Below are 20521 nucleotides of genomic sequence, written 5' to 3' on the forward strand. Positions count from 1 at the left end.
TGACTGCTAATGAATCAACAAACCTATGATTGTTTATAATTTTACATTGCTCTCATTCCAGTTTTATATCTTCATTACTTATAATAAAGATATTATGTATACATGATATTATAATAAGATATCATTATTATTATGATATTTTATAATGAAGATATTATAAAGCAATGTATACATTGCTTTGAACTATATAGTAAGAATTACTTTAGTGCTGTTGTCATCACAACATATGTAGCTGAGGAATGAATGGTATGATACTTCCATCATGTAGCTTATGCCATAGAAACACCATAGCACAGCATATGAAGGCTAACCCATTCATTTGCTATTAATTTTACTAATTTAGTAAAATTAATTTTTCATCTTTGGAGGATAAGCATTAATTCATGTTGGTGCAAGAAATCTATTATATTGTAGTATCAGAATTGTCAAAATCTATGAATAAGTAGAACATAATCTATTACCATAGTGTACTATAACAATTGCTATATTATTAGTAAAATATCATGGAATGTAAGATAACAAAAAATCCCTTGTTTTTATTAAGTGCTAAAAAGATAGTTATCTTGTTTATAACAGAAATTTTTAAGTTTTGCTTGGTTCTTAGGATTTTAGTTTTTGTTAGTTTGTTTTATATTCAATAACTGTTACTTCAGAATTGCTTTGAACATTTTAAGCTTCATTCTATGGGTGGATTTAATTCAGACACTTTTGTCAGATGGCTGCTTTGTTTAATGTAAATTATAAGTTAACTGAATTTTCTTTTTAACAGCTCTTGTATATGATATTCTACAAACTATTAGGCTGCAGAATAAAGAAATTATAGGCAAAATTTCCTATTTTCTTTCATAGGCAAAATTTTTCAATTATTTATACTTTTTTTCTTGTAGCAGACAGAATAACTGAACCTGGAAATAATTAATTGTACAAAATTATTTTTATAATATATTATTTATAAAAAACTTTTAAATTGTGTGTGCTTTTAATTAACATCTCTGAAAATAACATCTTTAAAAATATAAATGATATATATATATATATATATATATATATATATATTCTATATAATATTGCATCACATATATATATAATGTATACAGGAGTGAACATAAATTATTCAGTGCATTTTAAGAGGTTAATAAAAAATGAAAAAAGCAATTTAGCATGTGTTGTTTTTTTTCAAACATTAGATGAAAATAAGGTAATATAGTTACTGATTACTTTGAATGAAAATGGCAGCACAGTGCAATAACATAGTAGATTATCAGTTGAACAATGGCTACCATGCAGGAAAAAGCAGTGTGTTTACTATGATTTCATGAAAGTGGATCTGTTATTATTGTTTGTAGACATTTTCATTTACAGTAAGGCTGTGATTCTCCTAATAAAACTATTAAACAATGGTATCACAGCAGCTTAATGATACAGGAAGCATAGCACACAAAAAAGGTGCTGGCTGACCTCCTACTGTCTTCGAGGAAGTTGTGGGTTGAGTAAAATAAACTTTTCAGAAAAGCCTGAGTAAACTAACTTGTTGTGCAAGTTCAGAACTGGGAATATTACAATTGACCATTGTGAAGGTTCTACAGAAGCACCTAAAACTTCATGCATACAGAATTCAGTTAGTGCACGCAATTCAAGGTTATAATAAACCACGCTATTATGATTTTGCCTGTACTTTCTTGATAAAGTGAATGAAGATAATGTGTTTTTAGAAAAAGTAAATTTTTGATGAAGTACCTTCCAGGTTTCTGGTCACATTGTCAGATTTGGGATAGCAAGAATCCTGATATCATTCGGCAAACACAACATGATAGCCTGAAAATTAATGTTTGCTGTGCATTGACTGCTCATGAAGTGATGGATCATTCTTCTTTGCTGAGCCAATGGTTATTAACTAATTAGTAGATATGTTACAGGAGTATGCAATACAAATTGAACATCGACAAACCAAGATTTACTTGTTTACATGTTAGGGACTGCCTACATGAACAACTTCCTCAACGTTGGATTGGCTGTGATGGTTAACTTTCCTGGCCACCTTGATCCCATGAAGTTTACACTACTCGATTTCTTTCTTTGGGGGTTTGTCAAAGATAGGATGTATGTAATGAACATTGTCAACATCAGTGAACTAAAAAGAAGAATCGAAGGTGTAATTAATGGAATAACAACAGATATTCTTTGTAATGTGTGGTGTGAAATTGAATATCATCTAGACATTTTATGCTCCAAAAAAGGTGCTTATATTTAATGTATTTGAAGTTAATTTGTTATAAACAAACATTGAAACAGCAGTTTAATAATGAACAGGCCATTTGAAATGCCCTGTTCAACAATAAAATATGCATGTAAGTGCATTGCTTTATTTTTTTATTAATACCTAAAATGCGCTGAATAATTTATGATCACCCTGTAAATTGGAAATTGAAGTAATAAACATTGAAAGCATATAAATTTTTAACTGCTGGTCTCTTGATTTTTTGTCAGTCGCTCAAGCAGTGTTCAATTCAACTCTTGATTCTTTTTTATTCTACACTAATTGGTCAACCTGTCCAGTTATTTTAAATATAATTTTTCTCTTTAGTGTTGATACCTTCCTTAGACATAAAACTTCCTTTCTTTATAATTGCCACTAAATCAATTTATACTTTGTGATGTTCTTAATTATCTAAAATCTACTTTCATTTACCTAATTGATTTTTTATGCATATACAGTATTCTGTACTACCTAAATTATCATAAATCCTTTTTATGTTCATTTTGAGTTCAATCAACCCACCTAGTTTTAATGTTTCTTTTGTAATGTGCATCAAAACCTCTCTATTCATGTGATATTTTTCAGATTTATATGGTCCATGTTTTATTGTCATAAAATCCAAATATTTTAAAGAATTTTTTCTGGATTTCTATTTATTATATTTTTTTATTAATCAATATTTTATTCAAAATCTATCTGTGATAAACTTTTTATGTCTTCTTTACTTAATTTTTCTTTAGTAATCCATTTTTCTTTTTCCTTGAAGTCTGTGAAGTATTCTTCCAACTCAATTTTATTTTCAAGCGGTATTGTTTCTCTCTCCCGACCATTTTTTTCATTGATCCTTAAATCTTACACCTTCTTTCTGAATGTTTTTGTTTTCTTTGTATGCTTTGTACCTGCAATTCTGATTTTTTCTTTGATTTGTTTGAAACATCTCATGTTAGTTTTGTCTCCATTACATTTATCAAAAATTCTCTTGGTTGGGGCTCACTTTTGTTAATCCATAAAAGACAAGCTTTTGTTTTTATATGGCGTCATAGTCTGCTTTGAGGTAGAGTCATTGTTCTTTCATATACTCCAATGCTTATCTGTTTTCCTTGGCCTGACTAAACTTTATTTTTAATAAATCTACATTATGGTCATTACTCAGTAAAAAATTCCAGTAATGCTCTCTGAAACTGCACCCGACGTTGTTTTCTTCAGTGATCTGCAGAAACTGATTTATTAAAAGTGATTCTGGTTGTTGGCATTTTGACTACACAATACTTCAGACTTTTGTATTTTCTGGATGCTACTCTTTGATCTTCGATGTTCTAGGTGTTGGGAAACATTAGATTGTAAGGAATGCGTTTATCCATGACCTCTACTATTAGGTTATTTTATCATTGTTGAATACTGTAATGCTAAATTAAAAATTTAAAAACTTCATTTTCATTATTAGAATTTTTATATTTGTTAATGTTGACCCAAGAAATTTGTATATAATAAATCATACATACTGCAGTACACAAACAAACACAATACTATAAATTCGTCATACAATCTACTATGAATAATATTATTATTATTTCAACTTCAGACCTGCCAGTCAAAAAATTCCCCAGCATTATTAAAACAATTTTGAACCAACCATTTGAATTTTAATAGCTTCAAGCAGTCTATTAAAATTATGAATTATAGAAGAAATTTTTTGGACAATTATTCTTAAAAACTTATTTCCCAAATATGAAGGTTTCTTGAAAAGATCAACCTCTGTGCTTGAGAATAGCAAAACCTCTATGGCAAGTATTGTACTCATGTTTACTTGAATCTGTAATTAAATTATTTTTTACAATAAATAAAGTGATTTTTTTATATAAAGAGGGATGAAATTGTCTATATACTGTGATTAATAAAAGATTCACAGCAGGAACCGATTTAGGTCTTATAAAAATATGTATCTACTAGCTCTTTTTTGAAGGAGAAAAATCCTTTCCACATTTTTTGTAAGATGAGCCTCATAAAAGAATAGAATATGCTACATGTATTACAATATTGTAGTACATATAGATACAATAAAAAAATATATATATATCCAGTAAGATAAGCAACATATGAAAGTAAGGTGTATATCTTCACTACATATCTTATTTTGCAGATCTTAATCACCACAATCGCAATCCTAATCACTGGTTATTTCATGCACACCATTTATGTATTCAAACTATGTAATAGTGAAAGCACAAACTAAATAAACCACACTATGTGAGTGTATATAGCTTTTTATTATTGGAATAGACTACTGATTTTTTTAGAGTACGTATTATTGTTTTTTTATATTTGCATATTTGTGTGCATCTTTAATTGAAAATTACTGTTATTACCACTCCATTGACCTTGAAGGCCTTTCATCCAGAAGACTGTCTTCCAGATTTCAATTCCAGTTGCAAATGAAGAGTCAAAAACTCTTTATTGTATATAATATTTTATCTGAACATAATTTATTGGTTTTAGTTAATCTTTGGTTCTAATGAAGTTATCTTAATAAATGACGTGATATCTCTGTTTTGGCTAATTTGTCAATGTAACATTGTTTTTGTACTTTGTACTTTCCTTTCCCCTTATTTCATTTTATATTAAAAATTTGAAACAAATTCCCATGAAAGTTAATATTATACTAAAAAAAAAAAATACATAAATAAAAGTTTTATAATGATGTTCGCTGGAAATAGATTTGAATTTCAAAGCCTGATTATTTCATAATTAAATCATTTTGATCTCACAAAAATATATAGTACAAAAACTCATCTCTCAAAATTGAGATTGTTTATTTTATAAGTTAATTCAGAGGTATTAAAGTCTAGAAAATGTGTTTCTACTTACAGCACTTGATGGAAACATATTGATGACATTTATGTTTTACATGTTCATTTTGCACTTACAAATATACAACTGAAGAAATGTTGTTTTAAAAATTATTATTTTTATTTTAAATACTTTCATTCCTAGAATACTGTTTCTGAAATTAAATAATGTAACATTGTATGTAAGCCACACCTTGTATGAAACAAGGGCTGTAAATTAAATCATTAATTGTATTCAGAAACATTCCATTTATATCAGTAATTTATAGAATTTATTTAAGACAAGTTTTACATGACCATTTTATATAATTACATTATTTTCCAATTGAAGTGCAGTTATGTTTAAAAAGTACACTCGTTTAAAATTTGAAGTGAATAGTAAACAATATTGTCTACTGAATAGCAATAACAAATGACCAGTGGTGTGAATGATTTAGAATTTCAGCTCTAACAAATTGTTAACAGCAGCACAAAAGGGGTCAGTTTCATTAATTTAGTTGTTGTTAGCCACGTGACCAAAAGATGGCATCATATTAGTTTTTCTTCTTAATTTTTTTATGTGTGTATGTTTAAAATGTTAGGATTTTTTTTTTATTAACTTTAAAGTGAACTAGAAACAGTATACACATCTGAATGGAAACTATAAGTTAATGGGTTGCTTAGGAAGCAGTTGTTTTACTGTTCGAAAATATTTGTTGATTGTTTTCATAAATAATTGTGTATAGACAGTTGTTAATGTCCTATTAGACCTGACCACTGTTTTTAGTGGATAATCATACAAATACTAATAAGATGTTTTTTAAGAAATTTAAAATGAAAACTTTTGGTGGAGTCTGTGTCTTTTATTAATTACTCGTTAAGTTATACTGTTATTGCCATTATTTGCCTGAAGTACGTGATGCATCATCTTCCTATTTTCTTGGAAGACTGTAGATGATCTTGTTCTCTGTTAAGAGCCATTTAAAAAAAATAATTATAAAATGATATGGTATATTTAAAGAATTCATGAAAATCTACTTCTTGCATAACAACTGGAACATCTCTGAAAGTAGGCATCTATGAAAATTAATAATGTAAAGTGAGGATTAAATGCTAACAGTCAGTGCCACATTAATAATTTGGTTTCCAAAAATCATGATGAAGCAAATTTGATGAGGTAGGCAATTGACAAAACTCCTGTACACTATGTTTCAGATATTATTCAGGTATATTTTTATATTATTTGATATAATTATTTTATTATATAATATTTCCATTTATTTTAATAAAAATATTAGTATTTATTTTAATATTAAAAGATTGATCAAAGGTCATTTTTAAATACAAACTAAACATAAGTTTGTATCTTTTACACTGGTGATGATGAATTGAATTTTGAATGAAATGATATATTAATATGATATGACCAATATCTCTTTTAAGTAACAGTAAATATTTAAAATAGCTTCTATTCAGCTAAGGTAGTAAAGTGGTCTCAGTTATTGTAATTTTTTTATTATAAATAGCTTTAGTATATTGTAACATTACAATGAATGTATTCTGTTAAGACTTATTTTCATGACATGGATAACATTTTTACTGATATTTGCAGTATTTTATTCATTTTTGTGATGAAAATGTATTTTTACATTTTTTTCTTGCTTTACAATTTGTATTGTGAAATTAGCTAAAGGCATTTAATTTTTGAGCTTAATAAAATCAATCGCTCTTTGAATAATGTTGTTTTATTAAGTTGTGTATTAAAGTGAATGCGTGAATGAATAAATGAGTAAAAATTATTTGGACAGATACACTGAAAGCTTATTTAGAAAGGAATAAGCTAGGTAAATATAATCCTGAAGAATTAGCAAAACGTGAGGCAGAAAAGAAACGTGAACAGGAAGCTGAAGAACAAGCAGTAAAAAATATTAAACTTGGTGATCGTTGTGAAGTTTCTGTTCCTGGACAGCCAACTAGAAGAGCAGAAGTCATGTTTATTGGTAAGTAAAAATTTAGTTATCGATGAAAGTTTTTAATGAAGTTAATATTAAATAAGTTTATTGGTAATAATTCATGTATTTCACTTAGTGAAGAAATCAACAAAAAGGTTTATACTAAAATTACAGTTTTGAAGATTCTATTTGTTTCATAATGGTTCATCTTATAACAACAGTTTGTTTCTTGTTAAAATTTTGAGGGGAGTTTTGGTAACAGTTTTAACAGTATCCTAATAAGGGAGGTCTAGTAATTTAAGAATTTCAAAGGTTTAAATAGTAACAACCATGTTGTGTACTAATGTAACTTATTTATGTATTAATGATGGAATTCACTGCCAAGATACTTCTTCTGGCTAAGTATTGTCCAAAGATTGAGTTTTATGTAATGATTGGATTCATAATTTATTCACATTATATCTTTTGAATTATACATTATATGATAAAAATGCAATTATTTTAAGAGCATCCAGTTTTTTGTTTTTGTGTGTTTTTTACTATAAAATGGTTATAAAAGAAGATAATCAGAAAAAAATAGTGACTTATGTTTTAGACTCATGGTTTTCAATATGACAAGCCAATTTTTGATTATTCTCTGTCTCATCTTAATTACTTTAACTTAATAGGGCAGTTGGTCTGCTTACAATATAGTTCATTGATGCTCTTTTGCTGGCTGGTGGTGGGGTCCATATTTTAAATAAAAAATTGTACAGGGTTATCATAAAAGAATGGTGCGGTTTCAGTAATTCATAGGAAGATTGTAGGGAAATTTCTAGATGTTATATTGATATCTCTGAAAGCCTCCAACCCAAAAGTTTGTTTATCAGCAGTTGTAACCACAACGTCAGTTCTTGTATTGTTGCAGTGAGTTTAATGAGTTTACTATGTTCTCTGATAAAGACAAAGCAAAGTGTGTTTTATTGATGGCTGAATTAAAATCTGTAATTTCAGCTCAACGTGCGTTTCGACCTGAATTCGGAAGAGATCCACCACACAAAAATAACATGAACACATTGGTTCAAACAATTTGAAGAAACTGGATCAGTTAAGAAACAGAAATCAACCGGCAGACCAAGTGTACCAGACGAAACAGTTGAACTAATTAGACAATCAGCAATTATAAGTCCAGGGAAGTCCATCCCCCGTCGAAGCGTTGAATTAGGTATTCAAAATCAACAGTTCACAAAGTTTTACATAAAAAACTGAAATTACACGCTTCCAGATACTGCAGGAATTGAAACCTGATGATGGTGTGAAACGTTACGATTTTGCTGTTGAAATGTTGGACAGAATAAGTGAAAACGAATCATTTTTAGATGATATAATGTTTACAGACGAAGCTACATTCCATGTGAATGGATGTGTTAACGGACACAATTCACAAATATGGGGCTCTGAAAACCCACATGCAATTATTGAGAAACAACGCGATTCGCCTAAAGTTAATGTTTGGTGTGGTTTGATGAAAAATCATGTAATAGGGCTTTTCTTCTTTGCTGAAAAAACAATTAATGGAGTTGTGTATCTATGTCAATCAATTATTGCTTTCCTCAGCTGGATGAACTGGAAAACATTCATCAACTTCATGTCTAACAAGATGGTGCTCCACCGCACTTCAATGCATTGGTCACGGACGCTTTGAACGAAAAATTTGGAGATTGATGGATAGGCCGGCAAGGACCCCATACTTTGACCTCCAAGGAGTCTAGACCTGACACCTTGTGATTTTTTTATTGTGGGGGTACATCAAATGCATTGTTTATATACAAAAAATTCACGACCTAAACCACTTAAAAAACAGGATTAATGAAGAAATGTTAACTAACGTTTGGAGAGAAGTTGAGTATCGTTTAGACATTTGTCGAGCGACTAAGGGCGCACATATTGAAATTTATTAATTATCTAAAAAAATGTTGGAGACTACAAATTTGAAAAATAAAAAACATAAACTGTAAGTAATTCTGTTTTAATTTAAACCATGTTCAAAACCGCACCACTCTTTTATGATAACCCTCTATTTTGAACTAGGCTCCATTTTCAGCCAAATTCATTTAAAGATTTCTGAGTAGATCAAGTAATTTTTATATACGACCAGTCACAGCAAGCAGCAGCAGTAACCGAGTGGAAAATTTTACTGTCTCATAATCAAACCAGTCAAATGACTGAAGACACAAAAAAAAAATCAAACAAATCATGGGTTCAAGTCTCCTTCCCTTTTTTAACTTTTACTTTTTTTGAACATGTGGCATTAAAGGTCACATGTAAGAATTTAAGATTAACTAATAAACAACAAACAGATTCTGTTTTATAAAAGTTAAACAAATAAAAAAAATTTATAGTATTTTAGTTTTATTTACATTGCTTTTACTTTACAATCCATGGGACAGTTATTATAAAAAATTCAAACAAAATCGAAATATTTTTGGGTTGTAACTGGTAAGCTGAAAATCAAAATAGTTGATTTATTAAATTTTTTCGAGTTCTGCAAAACAGAATTTGTTTGTTAGGTTAATAATTGTTATATTCAGATAAAAGAATAAACAGCAAAAATGAAATTCTGAGTATTTTCCAGATTCTTATAAATATTACTGAAAACTTACCTGTATAATAGAATTTACAGAAGAAGAAGGATGAGGAAATGTAGGCAATTGAAAAAAAAGAATTTGTATTGGCTAATCTGTAGTAGACTGCTTTGAAATAAAAGAATATACATCTACATGCCCTTGTTAGTATTTTCAAGGTACTAAATTATCAAATACCAAATGCTTGTTGTTGATATGAGGTATTAAATCATAAAAACTACTCATTCCCTTTTAATTATATGTTGTTATTCATTATTCCTTGAAGGAGGACAATAATAGTTTGATTTCATCTGTGGCTTAATCGTAATGTCTCCTAGTCACTGGCAGAGCAGCAACTGCTTCTCTATTTGAGTTTAATGAGGTGATGGCTCTGTCACTATTGAAATACATTAGTTAACATTATGGAGTTCAAGAAGTCTGTTTTCCTGGATGGGATTGAAAAAAGCCAATCTCTCATCTGAAGTATCCATTGGGTAACGCCAAGCTAATAAAATTTAATCTAATACATTCAAGGAACAAGCTTTGATGTTTTGTCTCTTTTGCTCTATGCATGTTACTATTGCATACAAAAACTAAGGTGAAGTAGTATCAGACTCTATAAACGGCAAACCAATCCCTTGTAATCAGAACGTAATCAATTGTATTTATAATAAGAGAGAACTACATCTTTCATAGAAAACAACTGATCTGCAAGGTTATTTATCATAATACAATCCTGGTTGGGTAAATGAGATTTCTGGAAAAGCTTGTATGGAATAGCCCATGCCCACCATTCCTAATGTAAACTACATAATTTATAAGTTATGTTTTCTAATCTGAATGGAGTAAATTATATTGGTGGTACAAAGAAGAAAATAAGTTAAGAAATTAAAAATATTATTCATAGTAATGAAATGGAGATATTTTTCCATTTTTTTCCATTTTTTTTTCTAGAGGATGTTTTCAGAACTGTTCTGGAAATCCCATCAGTGGTTTTGCAGGCATACTCTCATTAATTTCATCTATTTTGGAGTACTTAGGAAATCCCTTTTAATATCTAGTCAAAAGTATTTTAGATCCATGTTGTTACATTTTTTATTTAATATATTATTTTTCAAATTCAATGTATTTATATATTAATATTGTTAATCGTATAATAACCAAAGATTGTTTGGAGGTATCAAGAAAGTCACAAGTATCTAGAAAGTCATTAATTTGTTAAAAAATTGTTTTTATAAAAAGTTAAATTATATTTACAAACAATTTAAAAGATTAATTAAAATAATATATCAAATTGTCTCTGTCTGAGCTGGAGAAAGTTGCTTTATTCTTGTTCAGATATATATTTTCAATATGCAGTCATTCACATTTACCTGTGTACATGTTTTTTAACAGTAGATCTATTAATATACCCAACTAATAGGTGCATCATTGAATAATAAATTATTCTTTCAAAAGAAGATCTCATATCGAAATCTTTACATTTCCTTTGTCAACAGTTGAAAATGAACTATTTTAAATTACATAATAAAAGCATCATGTAGTGCGTATGTAATAACATATTTCTATTTGTTCAGGTAAAACTCAGTTCAAGCCAGGCTGGTGGGTCGGTGTTAAATATGATGAACCTATGGGAAAGAATGATGGATCGTAAGTTAACTCATTAATTTTTATTTTTTTATTTAGAAGTTTTACATTTGTTGTTAACAAATCAGGTTTGAAATATAAATTTAAATTTAATATTTGTTAAACTGGCTCAGAGGGTTAGAGCTTGCCATTTCCTGTAAGAGATATACATACAGTTCAAAACTTAGCCAGTCTAGGTATATTTTTTTACTTATGGCTCTTTGATTCTGCCTCCCACCACTCTTTTATTGGAATCTAATTAACAATACATTTGACCTGACAGTATGGAAATGTAACAAGGTCTAGTAGGATAGAATAAAGCTGCCAGATAGCCGTAAATCAAGCAACTTTTAAGAGATATGTGAAGAGTATTGAAATGTCATGTAAATCAGTCAAAATTTACATTCATAAGTTATGTTTCTACTTTGTTAACAGTTTGCTTTAACAATTAATTAATAGTGATATATATCTTGGGATTTCTCAAGATATAAATAATGGATTAGCTTTGGTCACCATTATACTGGGCCTTAATTTAACCTTTTGCGTATTTTGATATATTTGCATTTGTACGCACAAGCTAACATACAAATATGTCAGTATAAGATCATAATCATATTGGACTGAAAAATTGGGAGAGTCTGTTTTTCTCTTTACCCTTCAGTGAGAACAGATTTTTTTTGATTAACAAGTATTAAAATTGAAATTTTAATTTAACATCGCTAGAATTTGTTTCTGGGATTTTTGCTAGTCATTGTGACATCTGCTAGTCACCTTGAAATTACCTTTCCTTAGCTCTCACTACCAATTTTTAGTAGTACGGCTTTTAAGGTGTGTGAGAAAAGTAATGATATTGGTAACACTGCGAGTGATCTGGCAACGATATGTCTTGCGGTCTGTGCTAGACCGGTTTGTTCATCCCTTCCACATGCTCAGTACAAGTTTCAGCTCTGTTCAGCCAACACATTATTTTTGACAGCGCCATCAGTGAAGTTGTGTGTTTCAAAAATGGAGGATCGGAATATAGAGCAACGTTATGCAATCAAGTTTTGTGTTGAAACAGGCCTATAGGGAACATTGCTTATCAAGAGCACACCTTTTTTGCTGGTATAAGTCATTTTTGGAAGGCCAAGAACACATAGAAGATCAACCTCGCTAAGGGAGACCTTCAACTTCAAAATCTGATGAAAACGTTGAGCATGTGAGGGTTCTTGTGAGATAAAACACAGTTAAATTTAAACACTTTCACTGTACATCAAATTTTGACAGACGATTTGGACATGTGAAAGGTTTGTGGGAAATTGGTGCCGAAAAACCTCACAACAGAACAGAAGGATAATTGAAGAATCGATTGCGTTGATCTACTTGAGAGGATTGACAATGACCAAGAATTCTCTAATCGTGTGATCCCAGGTGATGAATCCTGGATATTTGAGTACGATCTTGAAACAAAGCGGCAAAGCAAAGAGTGGCACACTTAGTCATATCCTCAACTGAAAAAATGTAGAATGAGAAAATCAAAGATCAAAACCATGCTGATATGCTTTTATGACTGTAGGAGTATCGTGCATAAAAAATTTGTTCCTCCAGGACAAACTGTCAACCAAGTGTTTTATAAAGGTGTCCTTGAAAGGCTCAGGAAAAAGAGTGATTCACGTGACCAGACATTGCAGACAAGTGGATACTTCATCATGACAATGCTCCGTGTTACACGGCCATTTCCATCACGGAATTTTTTTGAACTCAAAACGCATTCCTATGGTTCCTCAACCCCCCTATTCACCTGATTTGAGTCCTTGTGACTTTTTCCTTTTCCCGAAATTGAAACTTTGTCTTAAAAGGATGTCATTTTGGAACTCTGGAGAACATTCAATAGACTGTCACCAACCAGTTAAAAGCCCTACCAGTTGAAGCCTTCCAGCGCTGCTACCAGGAGTGGGAACAATGACTCTGCCGGTGTATAGCTGCCCAAGGGAACTACTTTGAAGGGGATAATATTATTGTTTGAAAAAAATAAAAACTCTGGTAAGTAAAAAGTCATTCTTGTTACTTTTCTCACACACCTCGTATGATTATTTCCAATTTTGTTATCAAGATATTCCAAGCATTGTCTTTTTTTAATGCATAAAAACATTTAATGTTTTTAATGAATCTGTTCTTCCTATTGCTTATGGATGCTTCCACTTACTGTTATTTCATTAGCATGCCACTTATGAATCTGTTGAATTTAAATTTAAATTTAAAAAATCTAACCATTAAGTTAAATTTTATTATTGTAGCTATTAACTTCCAACTACTTATAATTGAAAAAAATGTTCTTAATGAGAGGTTCATCTTTAATTATATAATGAGTTTTTTAGCTGTACAGTAAAAATGGTTTATTAAAAATAAATACAACTTTTTTGCCTGCTTTTTCATGTAATCCCCACCAACTTCTCTCCACTTGTACCATCTTTTTACGAGTCTTTATTCCTTCAGCGAAGAATTCTTTACCTTGATCTCGAAGCCAGTTTTGTACTTTTTTCTTTAACTCTTCATTGTCGTTGAACTTGATGTCAAGCAAAGACCTTCTTTCATCAGACCAAACAGATAAAAGTATGAAGAAGCATGGCAGGGTTGTAAGGAGGATTAGGTAGAAGCTCCCAACCCACTTTTCTAATAGTTTCCAGCGTCAATTGTGCCGTATGAGGTCGATAATTGTATTAAAGAAGAAAGCAAGCCTTTCCTCTGCCATCCTGGTCATGGCTGAATAGTATAGGCTGTTGATAGTGTGTTAGTCCTCCAAATAATCACAGAAAATCAGACTTTGGGCATTCCAAAAGATTGTTAACATAATCTTACTAGCTGTTGATTGTGTTTTGCATTTCTTATGTACAGGTGGTTCAAGGTGTTTCAACTGCATGCTTTGACACTTGGACTCCGGCTCAGAATGATTTATCTAGGTTTCATTACACGTTAAAATCCCCCCCTCTTTCTCTCTCTCTAAAATAAAATCAGATGAAGTAGATAATTTCTTTGAGTTTTGATTATTACTGTAAAAATGAATGTTACTTATCAGTTACTTATGAATGTTAATGAAAACCTTTCATTACCTTTCAAACCATTCATTTTGAGTGTATTAGTAACCTTCGTTTCATTGGAAATTAACCGACAGTGTTCTTAAACATAACAGTCGAGTAGGACTACCAGTACAGTAACTGTTAACATAATTAATATGTATATAACTCATTTGGGAAATAATATGACATTATTCTCTTACTCTACCTAACAAACTAATTGGCAATGATTCTCGACATTTTTATCTCCCCAACCCCAAAAAGTAAGAAAAAATATATAATGAGTATTTTGCGATCCTCCAACTTAGCCGCATTGATAGCATAAGGTATGAACATGCGTGTATGTATGAAGAGTACAAACATAAACTCCCCCGATTTATAGGTTCCAAATGTGTATGTGCTCATTTATTGACAATAATTGGAATTTCGGTTTTTTATAGTGTGCGGGGTCAAACAGCGTAACTGTTTTTTTTTTCAATTAGATTCTTATGCAAAATGGATAAATTTGTGAAAAAAGTGAACCATCTACATCCAGTTAATAGATTAGTAAAAAGACAAGATTGTACACTGACAGTTATTTGAATTATGGTTTTACCTCATTGAATAGAAACCCACGATGCTTGTTTGGTTTTAAGTCTTCTCTGATGAAAGCATGAAGCCATCAAAATTAATTCAACACTTGGAAAATAAATATCCCGATCACTATTCGCATTCAGATAATTCAACAAGAGAGTTCAAGTGAAGTTTTTAGTATTCTGTTTTATGAATCAACAAATTGGCAGATGTTAGCCACATGCCACATGAACTGAGACAAATGTCTCAGTTCTTATGTTTTGTGAGATATGAATGCAGATCAGTCAAAGAAAATAGGTTGTTTTGCAAATCAATACCTGGTCATACAACAGGACAATGTCTTCATGATGATGTTCTTTATGAAGCTGAAAACTATTACGTAGATTGGGCAAAATATATTGCAATATGTAATGATTGTGCAAAGGTGATAACAGAATAGTAGATTTCTGAAGTATAAGACTGTCTTAGATCGAGTGCAGAATGGATGCACTGCTTCCTTCACAGTCAAACTCTTGCCAAAAAAAGCTTGAAAATCTACAAAGTCTTTGTAAAGTTGTAAAAATGGTTAATTTTTATTAAAAGGGGACCATTAGAAAATAAGCTGTTTGCTAAACTTTGAGCAAAAAGAAGAATCTCTTCTGTTCCATACAGAAGTCATACTGTTGTTGTAGGGGAAAGTGTTAACCCAATTATTGAAATTGCAAGATGAATTAATATATTTTTTAATAACAAATGTATTTCTCAATGTTTTTACACAATAATTAGTATATGTTGGGTTTACATAGCTGGTTTATTTTTGCTGTTAAATAACTTGAATGTAAATTTACAAGGATACTATAAAAACATTAATTTATGACAGGCAAAGTTCATGCTTTCATTAAGAAGCTTTTGATGTCTGGATTATTTGCCATCAAAGCAAACATTTTGATAAGGTTCCACTCCCGATCATATTGAGAATAATTTGGATGAAGACACTATTGTTCACCACAGTTTAGATAACATGAAGATGCATTTGTGTGAGCTGAAATTCAGTTGAGTATTTCCTGGAAGATAAAATTGATCTCTCAAAGAGATGGGTACTAATCCATTTAGTGAAAATGCAGCTGTAAGTTACCAGATGAGATTCACGATCAGCTCATTGAAATGTCTGTTGATTACAACTACAACACATCTGAAGATTTAGATACTTTTTGCACTGAAAGTATAAATCACTTTCATCTTGTCTTACTTCTTTGAAAAGGGTTTATGGTTGTGCTAAAAACTAAATATAGGAGTCATCTTTTATTGCTTGAAATTAATTTTCTTTTGTTTGTTTTAACAAGTCCCTTGTATGGAGAAACTTTTAATTTATTTTCTTTATATGTGTATTTATAAGTAAATGTAAGTAAATTATTTAAAATAAATGATGTTTTTTTTTCATAAAATGATTTCATTACTGTTTACCATTTCACCCCAGGTTGAGAAATGCTGGTGGATGGTCTAAAAACCAAGAATGCTGGTCGATGGTCACATTGATTTACATCAAAATTACTAATGGACTTTAATCATAACATAACTACCATATTATGTTACGCTAGCATTTTAGTAATGTGTGCCTAGCAACAAAATAATACAAGCGTGAAATATTATTTTTTTTATTAATTTTTAAAAAATACAACCTATTTGTATGTTCCCCATAGAATTTGGTTCAGTTTGTATAAATAAGACTGTAAAAATATGTTTATACGAGGGTTATTTTTTTTTCAAGGTCCGATCGGTCACGAAATAAAAACCCGCCCAAAAATCGGATGAACCTTTGCACATATGTGTTGCGCAGCATCTCTAGTATGGCCTTCAATCACGCCGCATCACTTCGTTTAGTTCTGAACATGCAGCTAGTGCGTGTGGTAATTCGATTTCTTCAGGCTGAGGGGTGTAATGCAGCTGAAATTCATAGATGAATAAGTAATGTGTACGGTGAAGTGAAACTTCAATTAATGACAGCAAAGTGTGACAATGGTGCAGGAACTTTAAAGTAGGACGTACAGATGTTCATGATGCAGGCGGTCAGGGAAGGAAGCGAGTGTCAACCGATGATCTCGTGAGCGAGTGGGTGAGGCAATTCGAAAAAATCGTCGATTCACAATTTCTGTCGTTTCCTGAAATTTCAAGGTCAGCTCTGTGTGCAAAATGGGTTCCCAAGATGCTGTCCGACCATCACAAAACAATGAGAATGGACGCCTCCCTAGCGTTTCTCCAGCGCTACCACAATGAAGGAGAAGATTTTTTGAACAAAATTGTCATAGGGGACGAGACATGGGTCCATTTTGAAACTGAAGAAACAAAAGAACAATCCAAACAGTGGATGCATTCTCATTCTCCCAGTAAACCAAAGAAGTTCAAGCAAACCTTCTCCGAAAGTGTGGCTACTGTGTGACCTGAATGGAGTCTTGGTGGAATTCATGGAACGTGGCATGACCATCACTGCAGCCTCTACTGCGTGACTCTTCAACATCTATGAAGGGCTCAGAATAAGCAGAGAGGAATGTTGTCGTCAGGCATTGTCTTTCTCCATGTTCAGCCACACACTGCAGCTGTAACAAAGAAGCTCCTGCAGCGTTTTCGTTGGAAAGTGTTTGATCACTCACCATACAGCCCGGACTTGGTGGCTCCATCTGATTTTCACCTCTTTGCTCACACGAAACGCTGGCTAGGAGGACAGCATTTTGGCACAGACATCGAGCTGCAACCAGCGTAGAAACATGGCTGAAAACACAGGCGGCTCCGTTCTATGACGAGGGTATTTGGAAAATTGGTGTCACGCTACGAAATAACGACTATGTAGAGAAATAACGTAAATAACGTAATAATGTAAGTACTTGTTACAAATTTTCACTGTGGTTTTAATTTTGTGACCGATCGAACCTTAAAAAAAAATAACCCTCATATTAGTGTGGTATTACAATTTTTTTTAATTTCAGACCAAAAGAGAACTTTTTGACTCGAAAAAAATCTCTGTTCCCATGTTTTTATTAAACTTTTTTAATCATTTAGCTAATGAAATACACCTGTAAAGTCTAAAAGGTGTATGAACTTACATTTCACCTTAGAAAAGAAACCAGCTCTATTCTACTTTTCTCTACCTTGATATCATTATACTAAATAATAAGTGCACATGCGCGCGCACACATACACACACACAGTACTGCGGTGTATTCCCGCAGTACTGTGTGTGTGTATGTGTGCGCGCGCATGTGCACTTATTATTTAGTATAATGATATCAAGGTAGAGAAAAGTAGAATAGAGCTGGTTTCTTTTCTAAGGTGAAATGTAAGTTCATAATCAGTTGTGGTTGGTTCTCGTCTTTCTTAATATACAGTGAAATTCCTATATCTCAAATATTCAGGGGAAGAAAAAAAAAAATTGACTTTTGGAAAATTTGAGTTAGTGAAACGTTTATGTTAACGAAATTACTACCCACCGTAATAAATTCACTCACGTAAAATGTGCAGCACTATTAAGAAAATATTGCGTTTTTTCCATATACTGTCTTATTATATCACAGCAATATTATTGCATGACTTGATTCAGCATTATAAATACAGTATACAGTACATACCAATACAGTATACAGTATACTGGTTAGTATGTATTCATTCATTTTGCTACCACGGAAGACACTAAACAGTAGGCTAATAAATACACATGAAAACACTGTATATTAAACACAGTTTATTGCACAAATCGTTAATGAATGGGCTGTAAAACATGGTTTTGTTTTAAATTAAAGGATTGTGTTTTTAAAAATTTTTCAGATAAAAGTAAAGTAAAAATTGGCTCTCTTAAAGTAAAAAAAATTATATTGTTGGTAATTTTACAACCATTTTTCTATATCTGCCATAACGGAAAAAACAGATTCTGGTACATCATCTTTCAATAGAATTGTAAACAAAGATAACGCAAAGGTAAATGAGAATGACCACCATTAACGACAGTGATTTACTACTACCCTGCGTACTGCCCCCAATTTTAATGGAAGTTACAATAATACTCTCATTTACCGGAAAAAACAGATTCTGGTACATCATCTTTCAATAGAATTGTAAACAAAGATAACGCAAAGGTAAATGAGAATGACCACCATTAACGACAGTGATTTACTACTACCCTGCGTACTGCCCCCAATTTTAATGGAAGTTACAATAATACTCTCATTTACCTTTGCGTTATCTTTGTCATGTCAGTAGGGTATTCGGCTAATACCAAATCTTCGTCTATAGAAACATAATCCCAAAAGTTATGTCACTGGGTAGTCTACCATTATAGTCGCTAGAACAAAATAAAGGGTTGTGGGTTTTTAAATCCAGCTTTTTTATTTTTTTAAATTCAGGAAAAATTTGACAGTGAAAAACAGCATGGATTTTTTGATTTACTACTTAAGAGAGGTTTCAACAAGTTTCTCACCTAAAAGGTGATGCGGTTTACTCTTCATTTCCCACCATGGCAATTATCACCTTTCACCTTTAAAAGTTAACAATTTGTAATAGTACAAGTTTCATCAGTGTTAAAAATGTCCAGTTCATTGTATTTGCTCATAATTTCTTTTAACGAGTGTACTGTTTATCCGTGTATTTTTAACATTTAAAAAAATTATTCCATGCTTACCTAAACTTATTAAGCCAATTTAAAAATTATTCCATGCTTACCTAAACTTATTAAGCCAATTTATACTAGCTTTGAAATCCATACAGTTTAACTGTCTCACAAAGTACTCATAAATTTGGTTCACTGATAGGTGTGGTAAATTTTGATCACAACTGTTCTGTTTTTAAACCTCTCTAAAACGGAATAAGAACAAGCACAGACATGCATACAAGCTGAGATGGTTATAACAACACATTGACACTTACATCAAACAAGTCAGTAAATATTGACGTCTGATGTATCTTCCTTTTTTGTTACTGGTAAATATTGACATCTGATGTATCTTCCTTTTTTGTTACTGCATAGTAATGACGGAAGTGAATCATGCTTTTTTCATATTTGACTGAACTAAACTGAAAATAGGATCAGTATTATTATAGGCCTAGGGTTTCTCTATTTGTAAATTTGAAATAAACTAATCAATTTTTTATTTTACCTTATAGGATTTTTTTTTGTTCGAATTAAAGGAATTATATTTCCATATAATGTAATACAATATTGATTGGGAATTTTTTGTTCGAATTAAAAGAATTATATTTCCATATAATGTAATACAATATTGATTGGGAATTTTGAGCTACAGGAATTTTGACTGTAAATTACATTTATGAAAATATCCCTTCCCTGCTCTGAAGTATAACAATAGTGTGGTACTATTTCTATTTATTATGGTAGATTTTTATTACTTTTTTAATTATTTATATTTGCTTTTTACAGGGTAAATGGTGTGAAATATTTTGAATGTCTGCCAAAATATGGTGGATTTATTAAACCTAATTACATAAAGGTTGGTGATTTTCCTACAGAAGACTTAGGACTGGATGATGAACTTTAAATGATTAAAATTATTTTTTATAATTAATTGAATTTTTTGTTATAAAATTTCATGCAGCAAGCAACAAACATTCCATAATTAAAATCGCTTATTAAATAATAGCAGCAAATACA

At 31.0% G+C, this 20521-nt stretch overlaps 1 protein-coding gene across 1 annotated transcript in view; it reads left to right on the top strand.

Annotated features, from left to right (window-relative positions):
* LOC142328346 (tubulin-folding cofactor B-like) overlaps positions 1-20408 on the top strand; it is a 23735-nt gene extending 3327 nt beyond the window's left edge. Inside the window, exons 2-4 of the mRNA XM_075372053.1 lie at positions 6891-7082; positions 11215-11287; positions 20291-20408. Coding sequence (XP_075228168.1) covers positions 6891-7082; positions 11215-11287; positions 20291-20408 — 383 coding nt within the window. The remainder of the gene's footprint in view (positions 1-6890; positions 7083-11214; positions 11288-20290) is intronic.
* The last annotated feature ends 113 nt before the right edge of the window (positions 20409-20521 follow it).

The sequence above is a fragment of the Lycorma delicatula genome, chromosome 7, assembly GCF_047948215.1.
Source record: "Lycorma delicatula isolate Av1 chromosome 7, ASM4794821v1, whole genome shotgun sequence".
In the NCBI taxonomy this organism is placed as follows: Eukaryota; Metazoa; Arthropoda; class Insecta; order Hemiptera; family Fulgoridae; genus Lycorma; species Lycorma delicatula.